The sequence below is a fragment of the Penicillium argentinense genome (assembly GCF_028826775.1).
Source record: "Penicillium argentinense strain IBT 30761 chromosome Unknown utg000011l_segment0_segment0, whole genome shotgun sequence".
NCBI lineage: Eukaryota > Fungi > Ascomycota > Eurotiomycetes > Eurotiales > Aspergillaceae > Penicillium > Penicillium argentinense.
The window spans coordinates 1,389,848-1,405,557 of record NW_026622670.1 but is presented as its reverse complement, the minus strand read 5'-3'; the positions used below and the strand labels follow the sequence as shown (position 1 = coordinate 1,405,557).

The following is a 15,710-nucleotide window of genomic DNA, read 5'->3' as shown; positions in this document are numbered from 1 at the left end:
CGGGATCTCCGCGGAAGATAATCGTGTACCTTACTACTGTACTTTGTAAGCTCTAGGCGATGAAGGCGCTTATCGTACGATCATCCTATTTCTCCCGTGTGTAACTCAATGCAGGACGTGTCGTGGCGAACGGTGGCGATCGGTGGATTTCTCATTTTTCTTAAAACTAATCAGAGGGGCCGTAATTCGTAGTATGCTAGTTGTACTCCTCACCTTTCATCTATCGCAGCCATGCCGGTGCTAGACGGGCTTCGACATGGCGAGCCGGTTGACGGCAGCGTAAGCGCCGATTTCAACCCCAATGATGCCGAACGACAGAAAATCGTCATTGTAGGACTGGGCATGGTGGCCATTTCTCTGATGTATGCAACATGCTCCTCTCTGTCTCTCTTTAGTGGGTTCAATGCTAATAACGGTCACAGTGAGAAAATCATCAAACAGGACACGGCTCGCCGATTTGATATTGTGGTGATCGGCGAGGAGAACCATGTCGCGTATAACCGCGTGGGGCTCTCGTCATACTTCGAGCACCGCAAGATCGAGGATCTCTACCTCAACCCCAAGGAATGGGTTAGTATACTACTAAGTACACCTTATATGATCTTCGTGTGCTAACATTGATATACTCGATTAGTACGCATCTTTCAAAGAGCGAGAATTCGACCACCATCTCAACACCCGCGTCACCGGTATCGACCCGAGCAGCAAGACCGTGAACACCTCCACTGGCGGTACCATTTCCTATGACACCCTCGTTCTCGCTACTGGCTCAGATGCCGTTCTCCCCACCCACACCCCCGGCCACGATGCCAAAGGAATTTTCGTCTACCGCACGATCGACGACTTGGAGCGACTCATCGACTTCGCTGCCAAACACAAAGGTGAAACTGCAGTCACAGTCGGTGGGGGGCTACTGGGACTCGAGGCCGCCAAGGCCATGACTGACCTGGAAGACTTTGGGAATGTGAAGCTCATTGATCGCAATAAGTGGGTGCTGGCGCGACAGCTGGATGGCGACGCAGGGTCGTTGGTCACTCGCAAGATTCGCGAATTAGGCCTTGACGTGCTCCATCAGAAGCGGGTTGCGGTCGTCAACACAGACGCAGACAATAATGTGACGGGCATAACCTTTGAAGATGGGCAACGTATTGATTGTTGCTGTATCTGCTTTGCCGTAAGTCTGGTCTCAATATGTCTTGGGAACTTTTCAGTTGCTGATCAACATTTCTAGATTGGCGTGAAGCCCAGAGATGAGCTAGGTCCATCGGCTGGAATCCAATCTGCCGAGCGAGGAGGCTTTGTCATCGACGAGAGGTTCGCTCATACAACTTCCCCCATCCATTTTCCTGTTCTGACCAACTTAGTCTCCGAACTTCGATTCCAGACATCTACGCCGTGGGCGAGTGTGCAAGCTGGGAGAACCAGACATTCGGCATCATCGCTCCCGGCATTGAGATGGCGGATGTACTCGCCTACAATCTCACAAACCCCGACAAGGAACCCCGGAGCTTCACAAGGCCGGATCTCAGCACAAAATTGAAGCTCCTCGGGGTCGATGTCGCCTCCTTTGGAGACTTCTTTGCCGATCGCGATGGCCCGAAGTTTCTCCCGGGGAACCGTCCATCTCTGACAGGCTCGAGCACAGATGAAAATGATCCGCCGGTCAAGGCTTTGACTTATAAAGACCCTTTCGGTGGAGTATACAAGAAGTACCTTTTCACTATGGATGGGAAATTCCTGCTTGGAGGAATGATGATCGGAGATACGAGGGATTACCTCAAGTTGAACCAAATGGTCAAGGCTCAGAAGGAGCTGGAGGTTCCACCCAGCCAGTTGATTCTTGGGGCGCAGAAGGATGGCGAAGAGAATGCCGACGATCTGTAAGATTCGCTACGCTAAAGGCACCAGAATTTGTCTCTAACAAGTCAACAGTGATGACAGCACTCAAATCTGCTCCTGTCACAACGTGACAAAGGGCGACGTAGTCGACAATGTCAAAAATGGGACCTGCAAGACCATCGGCGAGGTTAAGTCCTGTACCAAAGCAGGAACTGGCTGTGGTGGCTGTATGCCCCTGGTTCAGTCAATCTTCAACAAGACCATGCTTGAAATGGGTCAAGAGGTGTCGAATCACTGTAAGTTGTGTCTGCCAGGGATCACAGCCGAACATGACTAACAGATTAAACACAGTGTGCATGCATATCCCGTACTCGCGCGCAGATCTCTACAATGTCATTGCCGTAAAGCAGTTGAAGACATTCGTTGAAGTGATGCAAGTGGCTGGTAACAACCCCGATTCCCTAGGATGTGAGACTTGCAAACCCGCAATTGGTTCCATCCTCTCAAGTCAATTCAACCCTCATGTCATGGACAAGGGATACAACGACCTGCAAGACACAAATGACAAATTCCTCGCCAACATTCAAAGAAACGGCACATTCTCCGTGGTTCCTCGTGTACCCGGTGGAGAAATCACTGCCGACAAACTCATCGCAATCGGTTCGGTCGCAAAGAAATACGGACTATACTGCAAGATCACCGGCGCCCAAAGAATTGACATGTTTGGCGCAAAGAAGCAAGATCTTTTGTATATTTGGCAGGAACTTGTAGATGCAGGCATGGAGAGTGGCCATGCTTATGCGAAGGCACTTCGTGCAATCAAGGTATGTTGTACAGCTTGCTTACAGTCACACGAGAAGCTTTAGCTGACTTGGCTACTTTACAGAGTTGCGTCGGTACCACCTGGTGTCGCTTCGGCATTGGTGACAGTGTCGGCATGGCCATCCGGCTTGAGGAGCGATACAAGAGTGTACGGGCACCGCACAAATTCAAGGCCGCCGTTTCTGGCTGCGTTCGAGAATGCGCTGAGGCTCAGAACAAAGAGTTTGTCCATCAGATCTCCTCTCTCCTCAATTCCTACTAACAATAAAAACCAGCTTCGGTCTGATCGCCACAGAAAAGGGCTTCAACATCTTCGTCGGAGGCAACGGAGGAGCCAAACCACGACACTCCGAGCTTCTCGTAACAGATGTCCCGGTGGAGATGGTCATCCCCATCATCGACCGCTACCTCATCTTCTACATCCGAACTGCCGACAAACTACAACGAACAGCCAGATGGATTGAGAACCTCCCAGGTGGTATCAATTACCTGCGAGAGATAATTATCGACGACAAGCTTGGCATCTGCGCCGACATGGAGCGACAAATGCAAGAGCTTGTCGGCGGCTATTTCTGCGAGTGGACAGAGACACTCAACAATCCTAAGCGACGCAAGGCTTTCCAGCAATTCGCCAATACAGACGAGACGGTTGATACAGTGGAGGTCGTTCAAGAACGGTCTCAACAGCGGCCGACATACTGGCCGAAGGACTCTGCGCAGGAGGATTTCAAGGGCCATGAATGGTCCAGCCTCTCGTGGCAGCCTGTCGTCCGATCAGATCACTTTTCCGATGAGCCGCCGCAGGTTTCCTCTGCAAACGTGAAGCGTGGAGATACACAGCTTGCTGTGTTCAAGATCAAGGGAAAGTTCTACGCCACGCAGCAAATGTGCCCTCATAAGCGGGCCTTTGTATTATCAGACGGCTTGATTGGAGACGATGATGCGGGTAAATACTGGGTGTCATGTCCATATCACAAGCGGAACTTTGAGCTCAATGGAGAGCAGGCTGGACGATGCTCGAATGACGAGAGCATGAATATCGCTACCTTCCCAGTGGAGGAGAGGGACGATGGATGGATCTACCTCAAGTTGCCACCTGTTGAAGAGCTGGATGCTGTTTTAGGTACGAAGAAGTGGAAGGTTAAGGAAGGAGAAGCCCCAGATCCGTTCCACAAAATGGATAAAAGGTATAAGGGGATGAGGGGGAAGAAGGTTGCTAATGGCGAGGGTTTGAGTCAATCAGCGGCCCAGCCGGCAAAGAGCATTGACTGGTGATTCTACAATACGTAAAGGGCGGAGCATTGGAGTTCAGCAAGGGGTGTATTCGAATGCATCGATTTTCTGGTCTGTTATACCGTAATTCATTTAACTAAACAATAGGAGTGGTTGTATAACTCGAATGAATGAATGAATATGTGACAAAAAGAAAAAAAAACCAAGAGTACAGTTTAGAGCTCAATACAGCATAGTACCTATAGGGAGCGCGTAAAAGTGAAAAGATATGATCCTATCAATAGCTACAGACTTCAGTGTTGAAAGATGAAAGTACTTCGAGATAGGAATGACTTCCACCGCCTGTAGGTATGCAAGGGCCAAAGACCTCGAAAATTAGATGCATAATAGCTAGACGAGGTCGCTAAATGAACATATTGTAATGGAAAATGTAGTTACGAGAGATTCCTGCAGATATTTTTCTGTTTCACTGCAGAACAGCTTGTCCTCGGGAACTCCAGGTCGCCATAACCCGGAAAATCGCGAGAATCAAGCGCCCATTCCGACAAAAATCATTATTATCGAGATCACGCACATCCCATTCACTGCTTTTTCCTGGTCTAGACCGTAGCCAAGAGAAACCACGACATCGCCACCGCTGCGTGGATCTGACCGAACTGTCGCGATATTCGGACAACCGTCGACCGGGTCGAACAGACGAACACGGAGCAGATGGCGCCGTTTAAGATATTTCCGCGGAGTTCAGATCGACCTGGCAGACCCAGTTGGGCACATTTTGCCTCATTGTCCGATCCACAGTTGCTTTGAAGGAGGAAAGCGCGAACTCCCTTCCTATCTCAGGCCGCGGCACGTCCAATGAGAGGCGGGCGGTTTATCAACGACCCTGCTGCCAACTTTGGAACAGTCCAACTCAACCAGAGATCCACACCGGCACTGACCCAGAATTGACCCGGCACTTGTGCGGACCTGGCCCAATTACTGCAGATGTGATCCGCGGAGTTATTCAACTCTGCGCTTATCGCCTCTTCATCAGCTGGGCATCGCATCCGACTCGGCTCTCATAGGCTCCCCAGACATAGCCTACCTGCCTTATCGCGATGATCACCCTGTCCCCAGATGAATGGTGAGAATCTACAGGCAAGCCAAGCCTGGGAGTGGCTATTCACTGCCAGGGACTGCAAGAACAGCCATTTTCGTCGAATCAGCTTGCTCGGATATCCATCGACATGGTGCTTTTTCCCCTTGGCCAATTTATCATCGTCCTCGTGGAATCTACGATATTCCCCGGCTTGTCAGGGCCTTAATCGATATCTGATGTGGGTTATGGCCTCATGTGTCATAATGAGATCTTCGCTCTATACGAATCGAGATACAATCCTCATCATATATGTCTATATAGATGAGCTGTTCGCCTTCGTCGGTCTGTTGTTCGATATCAAATTAGTTCAAAGACCCTGGATACCTCGATCACCGGGACATCACGAACATCATTTCCATCTAGCCGACCTGTCGATCCAGTCTATCACATCAAAACCGTTGAATAACGGCAATGGCGGCCAACTTTGGCAAGCTTCTCTTTTCGTCTCCAGAGATCCACCCCGCAACTCGGAAAGCGAAGTCCATTCCCGTCCTCAACCCGTTTGATCAATATGGCCGGGTGTTTTTCTTCTCTTGGTTGGGGTTCATGGTCGCATTTCTCTCGTGGTATGCATTTCCACCATTGGTAAGTCAGCCCAATCACCACCATGATGATGACCGGGGTCACTAAAAGGTACATGCTCTAGCTATCCGTCACCATCAAAGAGGACCTGAATATGACAGAGGAGGAAATTGCGAACTCTAACATTGTCGCACTCCTCGCTACCTTTCTCGTTCGATTTGTTGCCGGGCCACTCTGCGATCGCTTCGGTCCACGGCTGGTTTTCGTGGGCCTGCTGCTCTGCGGATCCATCCCAACCGCGATGGCCGGCCTCGTTACCAACCCCAATGGCCTGATAGCATTGCGATTCTTTGTGGGAATTCTAGGTGGGACTTTTGTTCCCTGCCAGGTGTGGTGCACCGGATTCTTCGACAAGAAGATCGTTGGCACCGCCAACTCGCTGGCCGCAGGCTGGGGCAACGCCGGTGGAGGAATCACCTAGTAAGTCCTTCGATTCAACAATGTTTGATGATGCATCTTCTAACCTATCTGTCTTAGTTTCATCATGCCCGCCCTCTACGACTCCCTCGTTGCCTCGCGTGGCCTGGCCCCCCACAAAGCCTGGCGCGTCGCCTACATCGTCCCCTTCATTATTATCGCTGCCGTGGCACTCGGAATGCTTTTCCTCTGCGAGGACACACCGACCGGCAAATGGTCAGATCGACACCTTTGGTCCAAGGAAACTCCTGCCGCTAGCTCTCCCGCTTCGATCTACGATGGAAATATTGTCGACCTCAATCAGAGCTTCCCATCGAGCGGCCTCACCAGCGGCCTCACCAGCCCACCGTCGATGTATGACGCCATCGACGTGGAGAAGAAAGGTACACAAACCCCTCAAATAGTCGACAAGGATGCCTCCGGTCTGGGACAAATTGGTACTCTCAAACGAGAGACCGTCGTCGCTCTCTCGCACAAAGATACTGTCCGTGTCGCCTTCAGTCTCACCACGCTGGCCGTGGCAATCCCGTACGCCTGCTCGTTCGGATCCGAGCTGGCAATCAATTCAATCCTCGGAACATACTACTCAGAAAGATTCCCATCCATGGGTCAAACAGAGTCCGGTCAATGGGCCGCAATGTTCGGACTGCTCAATGTGGTCTGTCGCCCCGCGGGTGGATTCTTTGGAGACCTGATCTACCGCAGCACGGGAAGCATCTGGTCGAAAAAGCTCCTTCTCACTTTCCTCGGTCTTTCCATGGGCGCTTTCCAGCTGGCTATCGGTCTTTCCAACCCAAGCAGTCAGTCCACCATGTTCGGACTCATGGCGGGGCTGGCTTTCTTCCTCGAGGCATGCAATGGCGCCAACTTTGCTGTTGTCCCGCATGTGCATCCCTATGCCAACGGAGTTGTTTCTGGTGTTGTGGGCGGACTCGGAAACTTGGGAGGCATTGTTTTTGCTATTGTCTTTAGATACAACGGTTCGCAATATGGGCGATCTATGTGGATCATCGGTGTGATTTCTCTGGCGGCGAATTTGGCTGTCAGCTGGGTTCGTCCTGTTTCCAAGAATCCGCTGTTTGAAACATGAGAAGTTGTTAGGTCACGATAAAATAGTACTAATTATGAATTGAATTTATCTTAGAGTTGCATGTTTCAAATTCGCAAATTTTTAGGGCTTAATTTGTCGTCTGCCCATCGGCATCCCGATACGTAGAATGAGCACGGGCGTCGGGTTAGCGCACACCGAGGACGGGGTAATGGTCCGGCGAGAACGAGGGGCTCCAGGCAAGAATGTGGGGAAGCCCCGGCTCCTCTTCGACAATTGTAGCTTCTTTTTATTTCAATATTGATTTTTCTTCGACTTTGTTACAACATTCGAGCTGTTCATTTCAACCTTCGTCAAACCTTTCTTGCATCTTTGCCTCCCAGGTCCCACACAAACACAAATCCAGTCATCGGCAGTTCAAGAAACGCTCTCTCCACATAAAAACGCTCGAAATGGCTCCGGTCCGCCGCATTGCTCAAATAGTTCATCTCAAGCCCTCGGCTGTAGCTGCTTACAAGGAATGCCATGCCAATGTCTGGCCAGAGGTACTGCAGCAAATCAAGGATTGCAACATCAAGGACTGTATGTCAGGAAACACCGAAGCAAAAATAGCTGACACTAAATTCGCCCTCCCCTAGACTCAATCTTCTTCGACAATGACCGCACTCTATTCGCTACTTTCAAGTACGTCGGCACGGATTTCGAAGGCGATATGGAGCGGATGCGAGCAAACCCCAAAGTGAGAGAATGGTGGGCTATGACCGATGGGATGCAGGTAGGTTCCGGATTCCAATCGCCTTTCTTTACGGTTATTGTTCAAGGGGCTAAATTCTGGCGTGCTGTAGGAGAGTCCTATCCCTGGCGCTGTGAGCAGTGCCGACGGACCTGGGTGGTGGAAGGTGTTGGACGAGGTGTTTTACAACGAGTAGATTCAGATTTCATTTGTGACGGTATCAATCGAAATCAGCTACATCATTTCCATTTTGCCTACATTCATATTTTGAATGTATGGTGAGTCCTCTATTGTCTGGCACCATAAGAATCACTCCTGCTTTCTTCACCAGTGGGTTGCCATTTCGAAATCATTCTTTTCCGAGAAATGCATCGATCCTCTTCTGCTTGTCATTATGAGGACAATCCTCGAAGATGCTCCATATGATCAATATTCCGAACGCGCAAAATCAATTTGTAAGAGGGGGCGTTGCATGTAGCAGCGAAGGTCTGGGTTTGAGCGGTGGTGCCTGGGGGCATTTGACCAAGCGCTGTAAATTCCGGTGTCTGTGAAAGAGAATGAGGCTGCTGCGGTGATTGAGAAATTACCGGATGCGGCTGGATAGACAACTCCAAATATCCTGAAGTTGGCCACGATGGCATCTCGCGACATTTCAGGCCGTCGTAGCGCCGAAGGATTTCCGGCTGGATGAACACACGGTTAGGGCCGAATAGATCAAGGAGACACTCCCACAGCGCCTGGAGGAAAGATCCGTGGCAATCTATGGTTATCGTGTACCGCGATGTTTCGTAATTGGCAAACAGAGGAATGATATGATGGTACAGAAACGAAGTGATACGCTTAACGGTTGAGGACGAGCACGAATCGCTTCCACTGGATCTCCAAACGGTCATGTCGGCAAGAGGGAGAGTCACACTAGACGCAGGACTCTGCACGCTTCCAGTGGGATATGATGATGAATACGGCGAGTGGGCCGTGGCTCTTGGACAGGATCAAGGCTGCACGAGATGATGCTGGACGAACAAGGAACAAGCTAGGGCGACCATGCGGAAGCGGAGACCTGATTCGGCCCCGGAGTCCAGGCACCAAAGTATTGAGGTATTTTTCTCGTAGCCCTGGAATGAAGTTGGGCGCTGCGGGTGTTCCATTGGAGGCTGCAGGTTGGCGGCTGCAAATCCCTTCTGCCGTACGACGAACGCGAATGAGGTCCGATGAGAATACAGTGCTGAACTGAACTGATGTCGAGACAAAATGATCCGCGAGGCGCCGAATCTGAGCCATTCCGTGGTTTGTGATGTCCGGGTCCAATTTGCCCGGCCTGTTCAGGATCAAGTATGGGAAAATGGTATGCATATACCACCCCATGGGACGCACGTTCCCTAGTCGTACTCACCAGGGTTTAGGGTCCAGGGCCTCAGCATGCCGAATAAGGTAAAGCTTCATCTTGTTAGTCCGATACCTCCCCTTGCGTCAGCAAAGGGAGGGAAGATGGGTTAGTGATGCGTTGGACCATCGTATGCCAGTAATATCTGCGATGCAACTTGCAAGGTGAGGCGAGGAGCCGGTGACGCGTTGTGCGTTTGTATCAAGACCGCTGCGGTCACGTGCCCCGGCTTGACAGGTGAGCATGGCAGAACTCGAATGGTGGCAGCGCAATGGAGAGGGCTACTACGGTCTAGATTCCCGGCTACGATGCACATTGCCAGAGTGGACATATGGAGAAGCGCTTTGAGGGAACAATGAGATTGCTTGGACATTTGGAGCAATTAGAACAGTGGAAAGAAAATTGCCTTGTGTGAACACCGAACTAATAGCTCCCATAAAACCCTTTAGAAAACGTAACAAAAGTGGTATGTGCCATGACCCATCAATCTACATGCATCAGAAAATAAAACCGACTGGCAAAGCCAATTCCCTCATATAATTTTTGTTGGAAACTTTTTGAGCTTTAACAGCGAACCGAAGGACTCATCAGGATTAACAGACCAGTCACTTAAGCAGCAAGCTCGCGGATCTTCTCCTGGACGCGAGCCTTGCGCTGGGCGTGAGTGAGCTTGTTGACCTTGTACTTCTTGGACTCGGCCTTCCACTCCTCCTTGGTCTTCTTGGAGCCAGCATCCTCGTCCTTCTTGAAGGGGTCCTCACGGATGGCCTTGTGGGCCTCCTGGTAGATCTCCTCGAGGTCACCAGCGTCAACCTCGTCCTCGACGTACTTGGCGAACTGGGACTTGAAGCGCTCCTCATCCTCATCGGCGAGGGTCTCCATGTACTCAGAGACGTGGCCACCGAAGATGTAGTTGCGGAGGGTCTCGGCGTCGAGCTCCTCGGACTCAATGTCGTAACCGGGGAAGCGGCGCTCGGAGTGGGGGATGAAGATACCACCGTCGGAGGCACCCTTCATGGCACCGAAGACACGGTTACCGCTGGAGGTGCGAACGAGACCAACATCAAGGAAGGCCTTGAAGGGGCGGCGCTCGCCGTTGTCGGACTCAACAGCCTCGGTGAGGGTGTACTCGCCGTCGGCCTCCTCGACACCGGTGAAATCCTTGTCCAGACCCAGCTTGACGAGGGTGCGGCGGGCCAGGAGAAGACCGGTGGCGTAGGCGGCAGCCCAGTTGGTCAGACCCTGGTTGATACCGTAGCGCTTCAGCTCGTGGGCGTAGGCGGAAGCGAAGACCTTGTCGCCGGAGATCTCAGAGTACACGATCTGAGTGACGATGTCGCGGTTGGTGAAACGGACGACCATGCGGTACTTGGGGGCGTTGTACTGTTTTCGGGTGTTAGTATACTGTCAGATCCCAACAGCATCAAGGACAAATAACTCACCTTGTTCTTGGCCTGAGTGATCAGAGCCTTACGGGCCTTGTAGTCGGTCTTACCCTCACGGCGGCGGCGGTACTTAGTCTGGTAACGACTGTGGGAAACGTTAGCACTCGACCTCAGGAAAACAAAGGTGTCAGGGAATTTTTTTTTCCAACTTACCTGAAGTAGGCATCGTTCTTGACAGTCTTGGTGAAAGGCTGGCAGAAGAAAATCACGAGTCAGCAATTTGCGCTTCAGAATATGTCGTCCGAAGCATCTTGCAGGGACCCGGCTCCGAACGAGGCGGAGAGGAAAAAAAAAAATTTATAAATCCATCGCAGATAGGCGTTTTCAGCCAACTGCGATAACAATCACACTCACCATTTTAGCGGTTGTCGGGTGCTGAAGCCTGAGGTCGACGGTTGGAAAAAAGAACAGAAGGAAAATGTGTGCGGCGACTTTGTGGGGGATTTCGCTTAGCGGGGATGCAGCCGCCCAGAAGTGCGGTCGGCGACGAGGGTCGGCGACGGCTGAAGGACGGCAATTTGCAGGGTGGGCCACCACCACATCAACACTGTCTACACTGAGTACTCCACGGTACTCAATTTGAACGGGCGGCAAGAATTGTAGAAAATATGTGAAGCATTATTTCAACCGGAATTCATTGGTTCTCTATAGTAATCGACAGATCCGAGATTCCCATCCACACTGTGTTCGATGCAGCAACCTCAGAGGCGTGCCTTATCCACGTCATCTAACAGTTGAAGACCAGTGATCTTCTCCAACTCTTTAACAGTATCCCGGGTCTTACCGAGTGTTACTTTCACGGTACGCAGCCCAGCCCGTTTTCCAGCCTTCAAGTTCTCGCCAATGTCGTCGAAAAAAACAATGTCCGAGGGCTTGACCCCTTCGAGTCCACGCTTCTTGGCCAGGGCATTCATTTCTTGAATTGCAACTTCGTAGATTTTGGGGTCAGGTTTGCGAAGCCCCGTATGTGCCGACGAAATGAAAAAGTCAAATTGCGATCGAACTCCTGTCTCATCCTTGTTGTAAGGATGTCCTTCGGGGAACTTGGTCGTATTTGACAGAGCACCCATGAGGAATTTCCCCGATGCTCTCAGTTTCTGCAGAGCGGGGAACATGTATGGGTCTGGTGTCCGAGATATCCTCATCATCTCCCAGAAGAGCCACTCCGCATCCACCTCTGGAAGCGGGGTGGTGGTGGTTGGGCCGCTCAGCCCTTTCTTTTGTCGCTGTTGCTCGTGGAACTGCTTCCACAGAGTCGGATGACGCAGATCTTTGTTGAACGCGGCGAAGAAGTCGGCATCCATCTTGATCTCACCTCGTTCAATCTTGTGCCAGGCACCGTTGGGCGATGTCCGCGAGATGCTGAAATTCACCCATCCGGGCGGAATATTCTGCGAAATCTCATAATCCAGGATGGCTTGAAATGGCGAAACGACCTATAGTCATAGTCAATAACCACACTGCAGGTTTGAGGTTTCGAGCTCGGTATTGACTTACACAAACGCCGCCAATGTCGAAAAGGAGGCCGATCGGCCGCTGGTTGTCTGCCATGCTAAAATGAGAACAGTTTCCTCGATGTTGAAGTAACGAATGTGTTTCGGCTAGACCGAAAATTGCGCTGATAACTGGACGTAGTTATTCGTGTCAGGGCTTTGCGATGAGATGATATATGTTTCAATGTGACCCGATCTCCATTTGCCGAGGTAGTTAGCTGTAGGGCGGTTCGAGACCGAGGAACTATTTAACGCTTTAACATCGTACTATCATAGCCAAGATCAGCCACACGTAGATGATATTTCACGATTCAAAATTTGGATATATATATTTTTTTGTGCCCGCAAGACGTTTGAACCTGATAAATAATGCCAGTGAGATGCCCTCGGTCGATTCGAGCTCAAAGGGCGATGATCACGTGACTACATCGATAAGAAAGGTGGGTGGCGATAAGCCCATCGACCCTCCGCGCTTGGACGCGTTTGGCCGTGACGCTTTTGGGAACCACATGAAGCATCTTTGACGCGGCTGGAACGATGGACTCAACACGAACAATCACTGAGTTGAAGTCGGCATTTATCCGCAGCCAGGTGCGCATCATCTCCGAGAGCCTTGAGCTGCCAGAAGATTGGCAAAACTATGCAGTGGAGACGGACGAGGGGGAGCTGAGTGGAAAGGTGATTGAAGATGTGCTATACAAAGGTACCACCCTGAATTTTCCACCTCTGGTGATATTACAAGACTAGACCATCTTTATTTACTACGGACAGAACTAACTCATGATATAGTAAATGCGGCCGCGAAACAACACAACCGCGTTGTCTATTCATCACAAGCGATCCACCATGTGGCTAGTCAAATTGCCAGCCTGTACTGGTCTACAGTCAGCCAAGAGACTCAAAATACGGCGACCTTTTCAAAAGGCATATGTCAATCGACGGATCTGTCGAAGCATGGGTAAGACTCGCACCTGAGGCTTTGCCTTGGTTGAAGCACATTTATTAAAATTATACCAGGAACATCGTCAAATTACCCTTGGAACTGGAGGCTCAAGACGTAACTGAGGAGCAGAATGAAAGGTCAGCCCCCACAAATATCCGACTGTTCTCCTTTGGGGTTGAAGTTCCATCCGCCTGACACTGCTGTTGTACAGATACCAGGAGCTTCGGAAGCGACTTGCCAGCCTCGACGAGCAGCGCCAGCAGCGAAAACGGCGCCTTGATCAACTTAACCATCTGCGGCGCCTCCTCGAGCCGTTCCAAGAGCCAAGGAGTGATATCCAACCAAACCTGGTTACAAGCGATGGGGAGCTCGTGCAGGAATTGGAGAAAATGAGAATGCTCGTAGCGCGGGTCGGCGGACGGATAGCACAACAGAAGAAACGCAAGAGTCCGCCAGAGAACGGGGAATACCTGCTTCCTGGGTCGGAGCGGAGACTGGAGGCCCTGTTGCACACGGGGGTATGACTTTTACGACATGAATTGCAAGCTTGAGAACATTTTATCATGGTTTCCAATGATCCTGGTCCATGCGACATAATTGTCGGAACATAGCACTGCATCTCCGTAAGCTATTAATCCTGCAGTAAAGTCTTCTCCGAAGGGAGAGACTTGGGTTGTCGTTGTCGTACCTCTGGCGGATTTCACGCTGGGCTAGAATCCAATCAGCCATAAATAGAGTCGGGCTTGCTAAATGCAATAGCATGCTGTCCCGCTCATGCAGGCACGCCAGAATTCTTTTTCTGGCTAGATGCTGGCTTTGCGTAAACGCCCTGCTAATGTTCGAGTACTGTGTACATCACTAGGGGAAAGCGGTCGAAAAACGGGATTACAGCGGGAAGACATTACTACGACGCAGATACCCCAGTAGGCGCTGACCTACGCTAAGGCACGGTGTAGCCTAAGGCACCTTGGGGTATGGTGCTCATAGTACTGGGGTGCGGTCGTAAGAAGGCAGGTGGGAAGTTGCGCGGTCCATGGAATTAGGCAGGAGCGATTCCCATTCAATTGAGGGAACTTTTGCTGGTTCCTGTCTTCTCCGTCATCCATTACACTTACACCCACCCTGCAACGATGGAGTCGGACACGGATGAAGCGAAAGAAGGTTCGTACAGTTCTAAGATGCTCACTCCTGACAACTCCCTAACTGAAGCCCAGCTTGGATGAGCCCTCTCAACAGGATGCGGCGCCTGGTCGGGCTGGAGCAGCGTAGCCACAGCAGCGGCGGCTCCAGCAGCAGCAGCGTGCGCTTCGGCGGTGGCCCCGAGGAGGAGGCTAGCCCGATCGGGGATGGTGTGCCGGCCAACAACCACAGCGACATTCTCCAGTCAACCTCTCCGTGCAACGACAATTCAGTGCTCGAGTTCTTTTCCCAGCTTCCAGATTGCGCCGCCATCATCGAGGGTGACGCAACCGCCGCCGCTTCCAAGGCACCTTTCACGCGTGGGCACCGCCGTCGTTCTACCCACGTTACTCGCCGTGACCTTGAGAAGTTTCAAAAGGAGGTCTTGGGCGTAGAGAACCACGCCTCCTGGTACGAAGAGGAAAACGGCACCTCGCGCCCGATCAACCCTTACGACCCGCAGCTCGAAGATCTCAACCGTGCGTTTGCGGCCGCGAACGAGTCGATGAACACTACCACGGGAATGACGGGCAACGGTTCCGCGTCGGGCATGTTTTCGGGTTACGCGGATAACTCTCCTGGCAACTCCACCATGGGCAGTGTGCCTCGACAGTCCATGTCGCCTGCACTCTCTCACCCGTCGGCTCAGGTCAACGGAGGTGGGATGGGAGCTATCGCCTCCGGAATGCCCATGAACGCGGGGCACCAGATGGACCTCCATCATCTGTACGAGATGGTGCTGGAATTGAGCGATGTGCTCAAGAACAACCGTGAAGTGACCAAGAACATTGTCTCCAGTGCGGAGGAAATCATGGTAGGCAACCGGCCCCCACGCAACCCCCATCGAGAGGCATCCGATGCTAACAATTGAATGCAATAGAAACACGGTTCGTCTGAGGATGCCAGCCCAGCGATGCAGCGGGTTAATGGTGAAATCTCCGGTGCGTGCTTTCAATTTACCTTTATTGCCAACTTTTCCAATTACTAACTTGGCGGTAGCCGCCCGGATCACAGAACTCGAACGCGCCCTCGCCAAAGAAAAACGCCAGGTCGAAGAACTTAAGCGCGAACAGGTCGAGAACACCAAGCTCATCGGCGAATACGAAGCAGGCGTGGGAACAATGGTTGAGCAGATCCGTAACTACTGCCAAAGCAACAACATGCAGTACCTGGCTCAGAAGAACAACTACAACCAACTGCTGCAGGCCGAACGCGACGCGCATCTGGAGAGCCGGCTTGACCGCGACTACTGGCACACACAAACAATGAAATGCGCCGAGATGATTCGTACTGCCTACCGGCTCCGGGCCGAAGAGGAAGAGCTTCCCGTGCGCATCGTGGCCGGTTTGCAGAACGAGGTTCGCGCCTATCGCAACGCCCTGGGGATGGAACCGGAACTCCCCGAGGAGGAGTTTGGTTGGGAAATCCTGAAGGATATCCCCGGCTTAGAATGA

At 51.6% G+C, this 15,710-nt stretch overlaps 8 protein-coding genes across 8 annotated transcripts; 5 read left to right on the top strand and 3 right to left on the bottom strand.

The window, feature by feature from the left end:
* Positions 1-231: 231 nt before the first annotated feature.
* niiA (nitrite reductase niiA) lies at positions 232-3,936 on the top strand (the record flags this gene model as incomplete). Its single annotated transcript, XM_056624026.1, has 9 exons — positions 232-362; positions 423-570; positions 635-1,174; positions 1,232-1,314; positions 1,365-1,880; positions 1,933-2,135; positions 2,191-2,663; positions 2,726-2,883; positions 2,937-3,936. 9 exons carry the CDS (start codon positions 232-234, stop codon positions 3,934-3,936), a joined length of 3,252 nt encoding a protein of 1,083 aa, XP_056469014.1.
* A 1,507-nt stretch (positions 3,937-5,443) lies between these two features.
* Positions 5,444-7,121, top strand: N7532_011534 (MFS transporter; the record flags this gene model as incomplete). Its single annotated transcript, XM_056624025.1, has 3 exons — positions 5,444-5,617; positions 5,679-6,034; positions 6,092-7,121. 3 exons carry the CDS (start codon positions 5,444-5,446, stop codon positions 7,119-7,121), a joined length of 1,560 nt encoding a protein of 519 aa, XP_056469013.1.
* Positions 7,122-7,531: 410 nt separating this feature from the next.
* N7532_011533 (L-rhamnose mutarotase) lies at positions 7,532-8,008 on the top strand (the record flags this gene model as incomplete). Its single annotated transcript, XM_056624024.1, has 3 exons — positions 7,532-7,661; positions 7,718-7,854; positions 7,925-8,008. The coding sequence occupies 3 exons, from the start codon at positions 7,532-7,534 to the stop codon at positions 8,006-8,008; spliced, it is 351 nt and encodes a 116-aa protein (XP_056469012.1).
* A 196-nt stretch (positions 8,009-8,204) lies between these two features.
* Positions 8,205-9,255, bottom strand: N7532_011532 (uncharacterized protein; the record flags this gene model as incomplete). The annotated part of the gene is made up of 3 exons (XM_056624023.1): positions 8,205-8,685; positions 8,729-9,130; positions 9,206-9,255. The coding sequence occupies 3 exons, from the start codon at positions 9,253-9,255 to the stop codon at positions 8,205-8,207; spliced, it is 933 nt and encodes a 310-aa protein (XP_056469011.1).
* A 550-nt stretch (positions 9,256-9,805) lies between these two features.
* N7532_011531 (60S ribosomal protein uL18) lies at positions 9,806-10,998 on the bottom strand (the record flags this gene model as incomplete). Its single annotated transcript, XM_056624022.1, has 4 exons — positions 9,806-10,579; positions 10,639-10,726; positions 10,795-10,832; positions 10,996-10,998. 4 exons carry the CDS (start codon positions 10,996-10,998, stop codon positions 9,806-9,808), a joined length of 903 nt encoding a protein of 300 aa, XP_056469010.1.
* Positions 10,999-11,342: 344 nt separating this feature from the next.
* On the bottom strand, positions 11,343-11,945 carry N7532_011530 (epoxide hydrolase; the record flags this gene model as incomplete). Its single annotated transcript, XM_056624021.1, has 1 exon — positions 11,343-11,945. The coding sequence occupies one exon, from the start codon at positions 11,943-11,945 to the stop codon at positions 11,343-11,345; it is 603 nt and encodes a 200-aa protein (XP_056469009.1).
* Positions 11,946-12,671: 726 nt separating this feature from the next.
* Positions 12,672-13,595, top strand: N7532_011529 (kinetochore subunit FTA4 family protein; the record flags this gene model as incomplete). Its single annotated transcript, XM_056624020.1, has 4 exons — positions 12,672-12,837; positions 12,924-13,092; positions 13,152-13,214; positions 13,259-13,595. Coding segments are annotated over 4 exons (735 nt in total), but the record flags the coding sequence as incomplete, so codon positions are not given.
* Positions 13,596-14,207: 612 nt separating this feature from the next.
* N7532_011528 (uncharacterized protein) lies at positions 14,208-15,710 on the top strand (the record flags this gene model as incomplete). The annotated part of the gene is made up of 4 exons (XM_056624019.1): positions 14,208-14,238; positions 14,292-15,070; positions 15,137-15,197; positions 15,256-15,710. 4 exons carry the CDS (start codon positions 14,208-14,210, stop codon positions 15,708-15,710), a joined length of 1,326 nt encoding a protein of 441 aa, XP_056469007.1.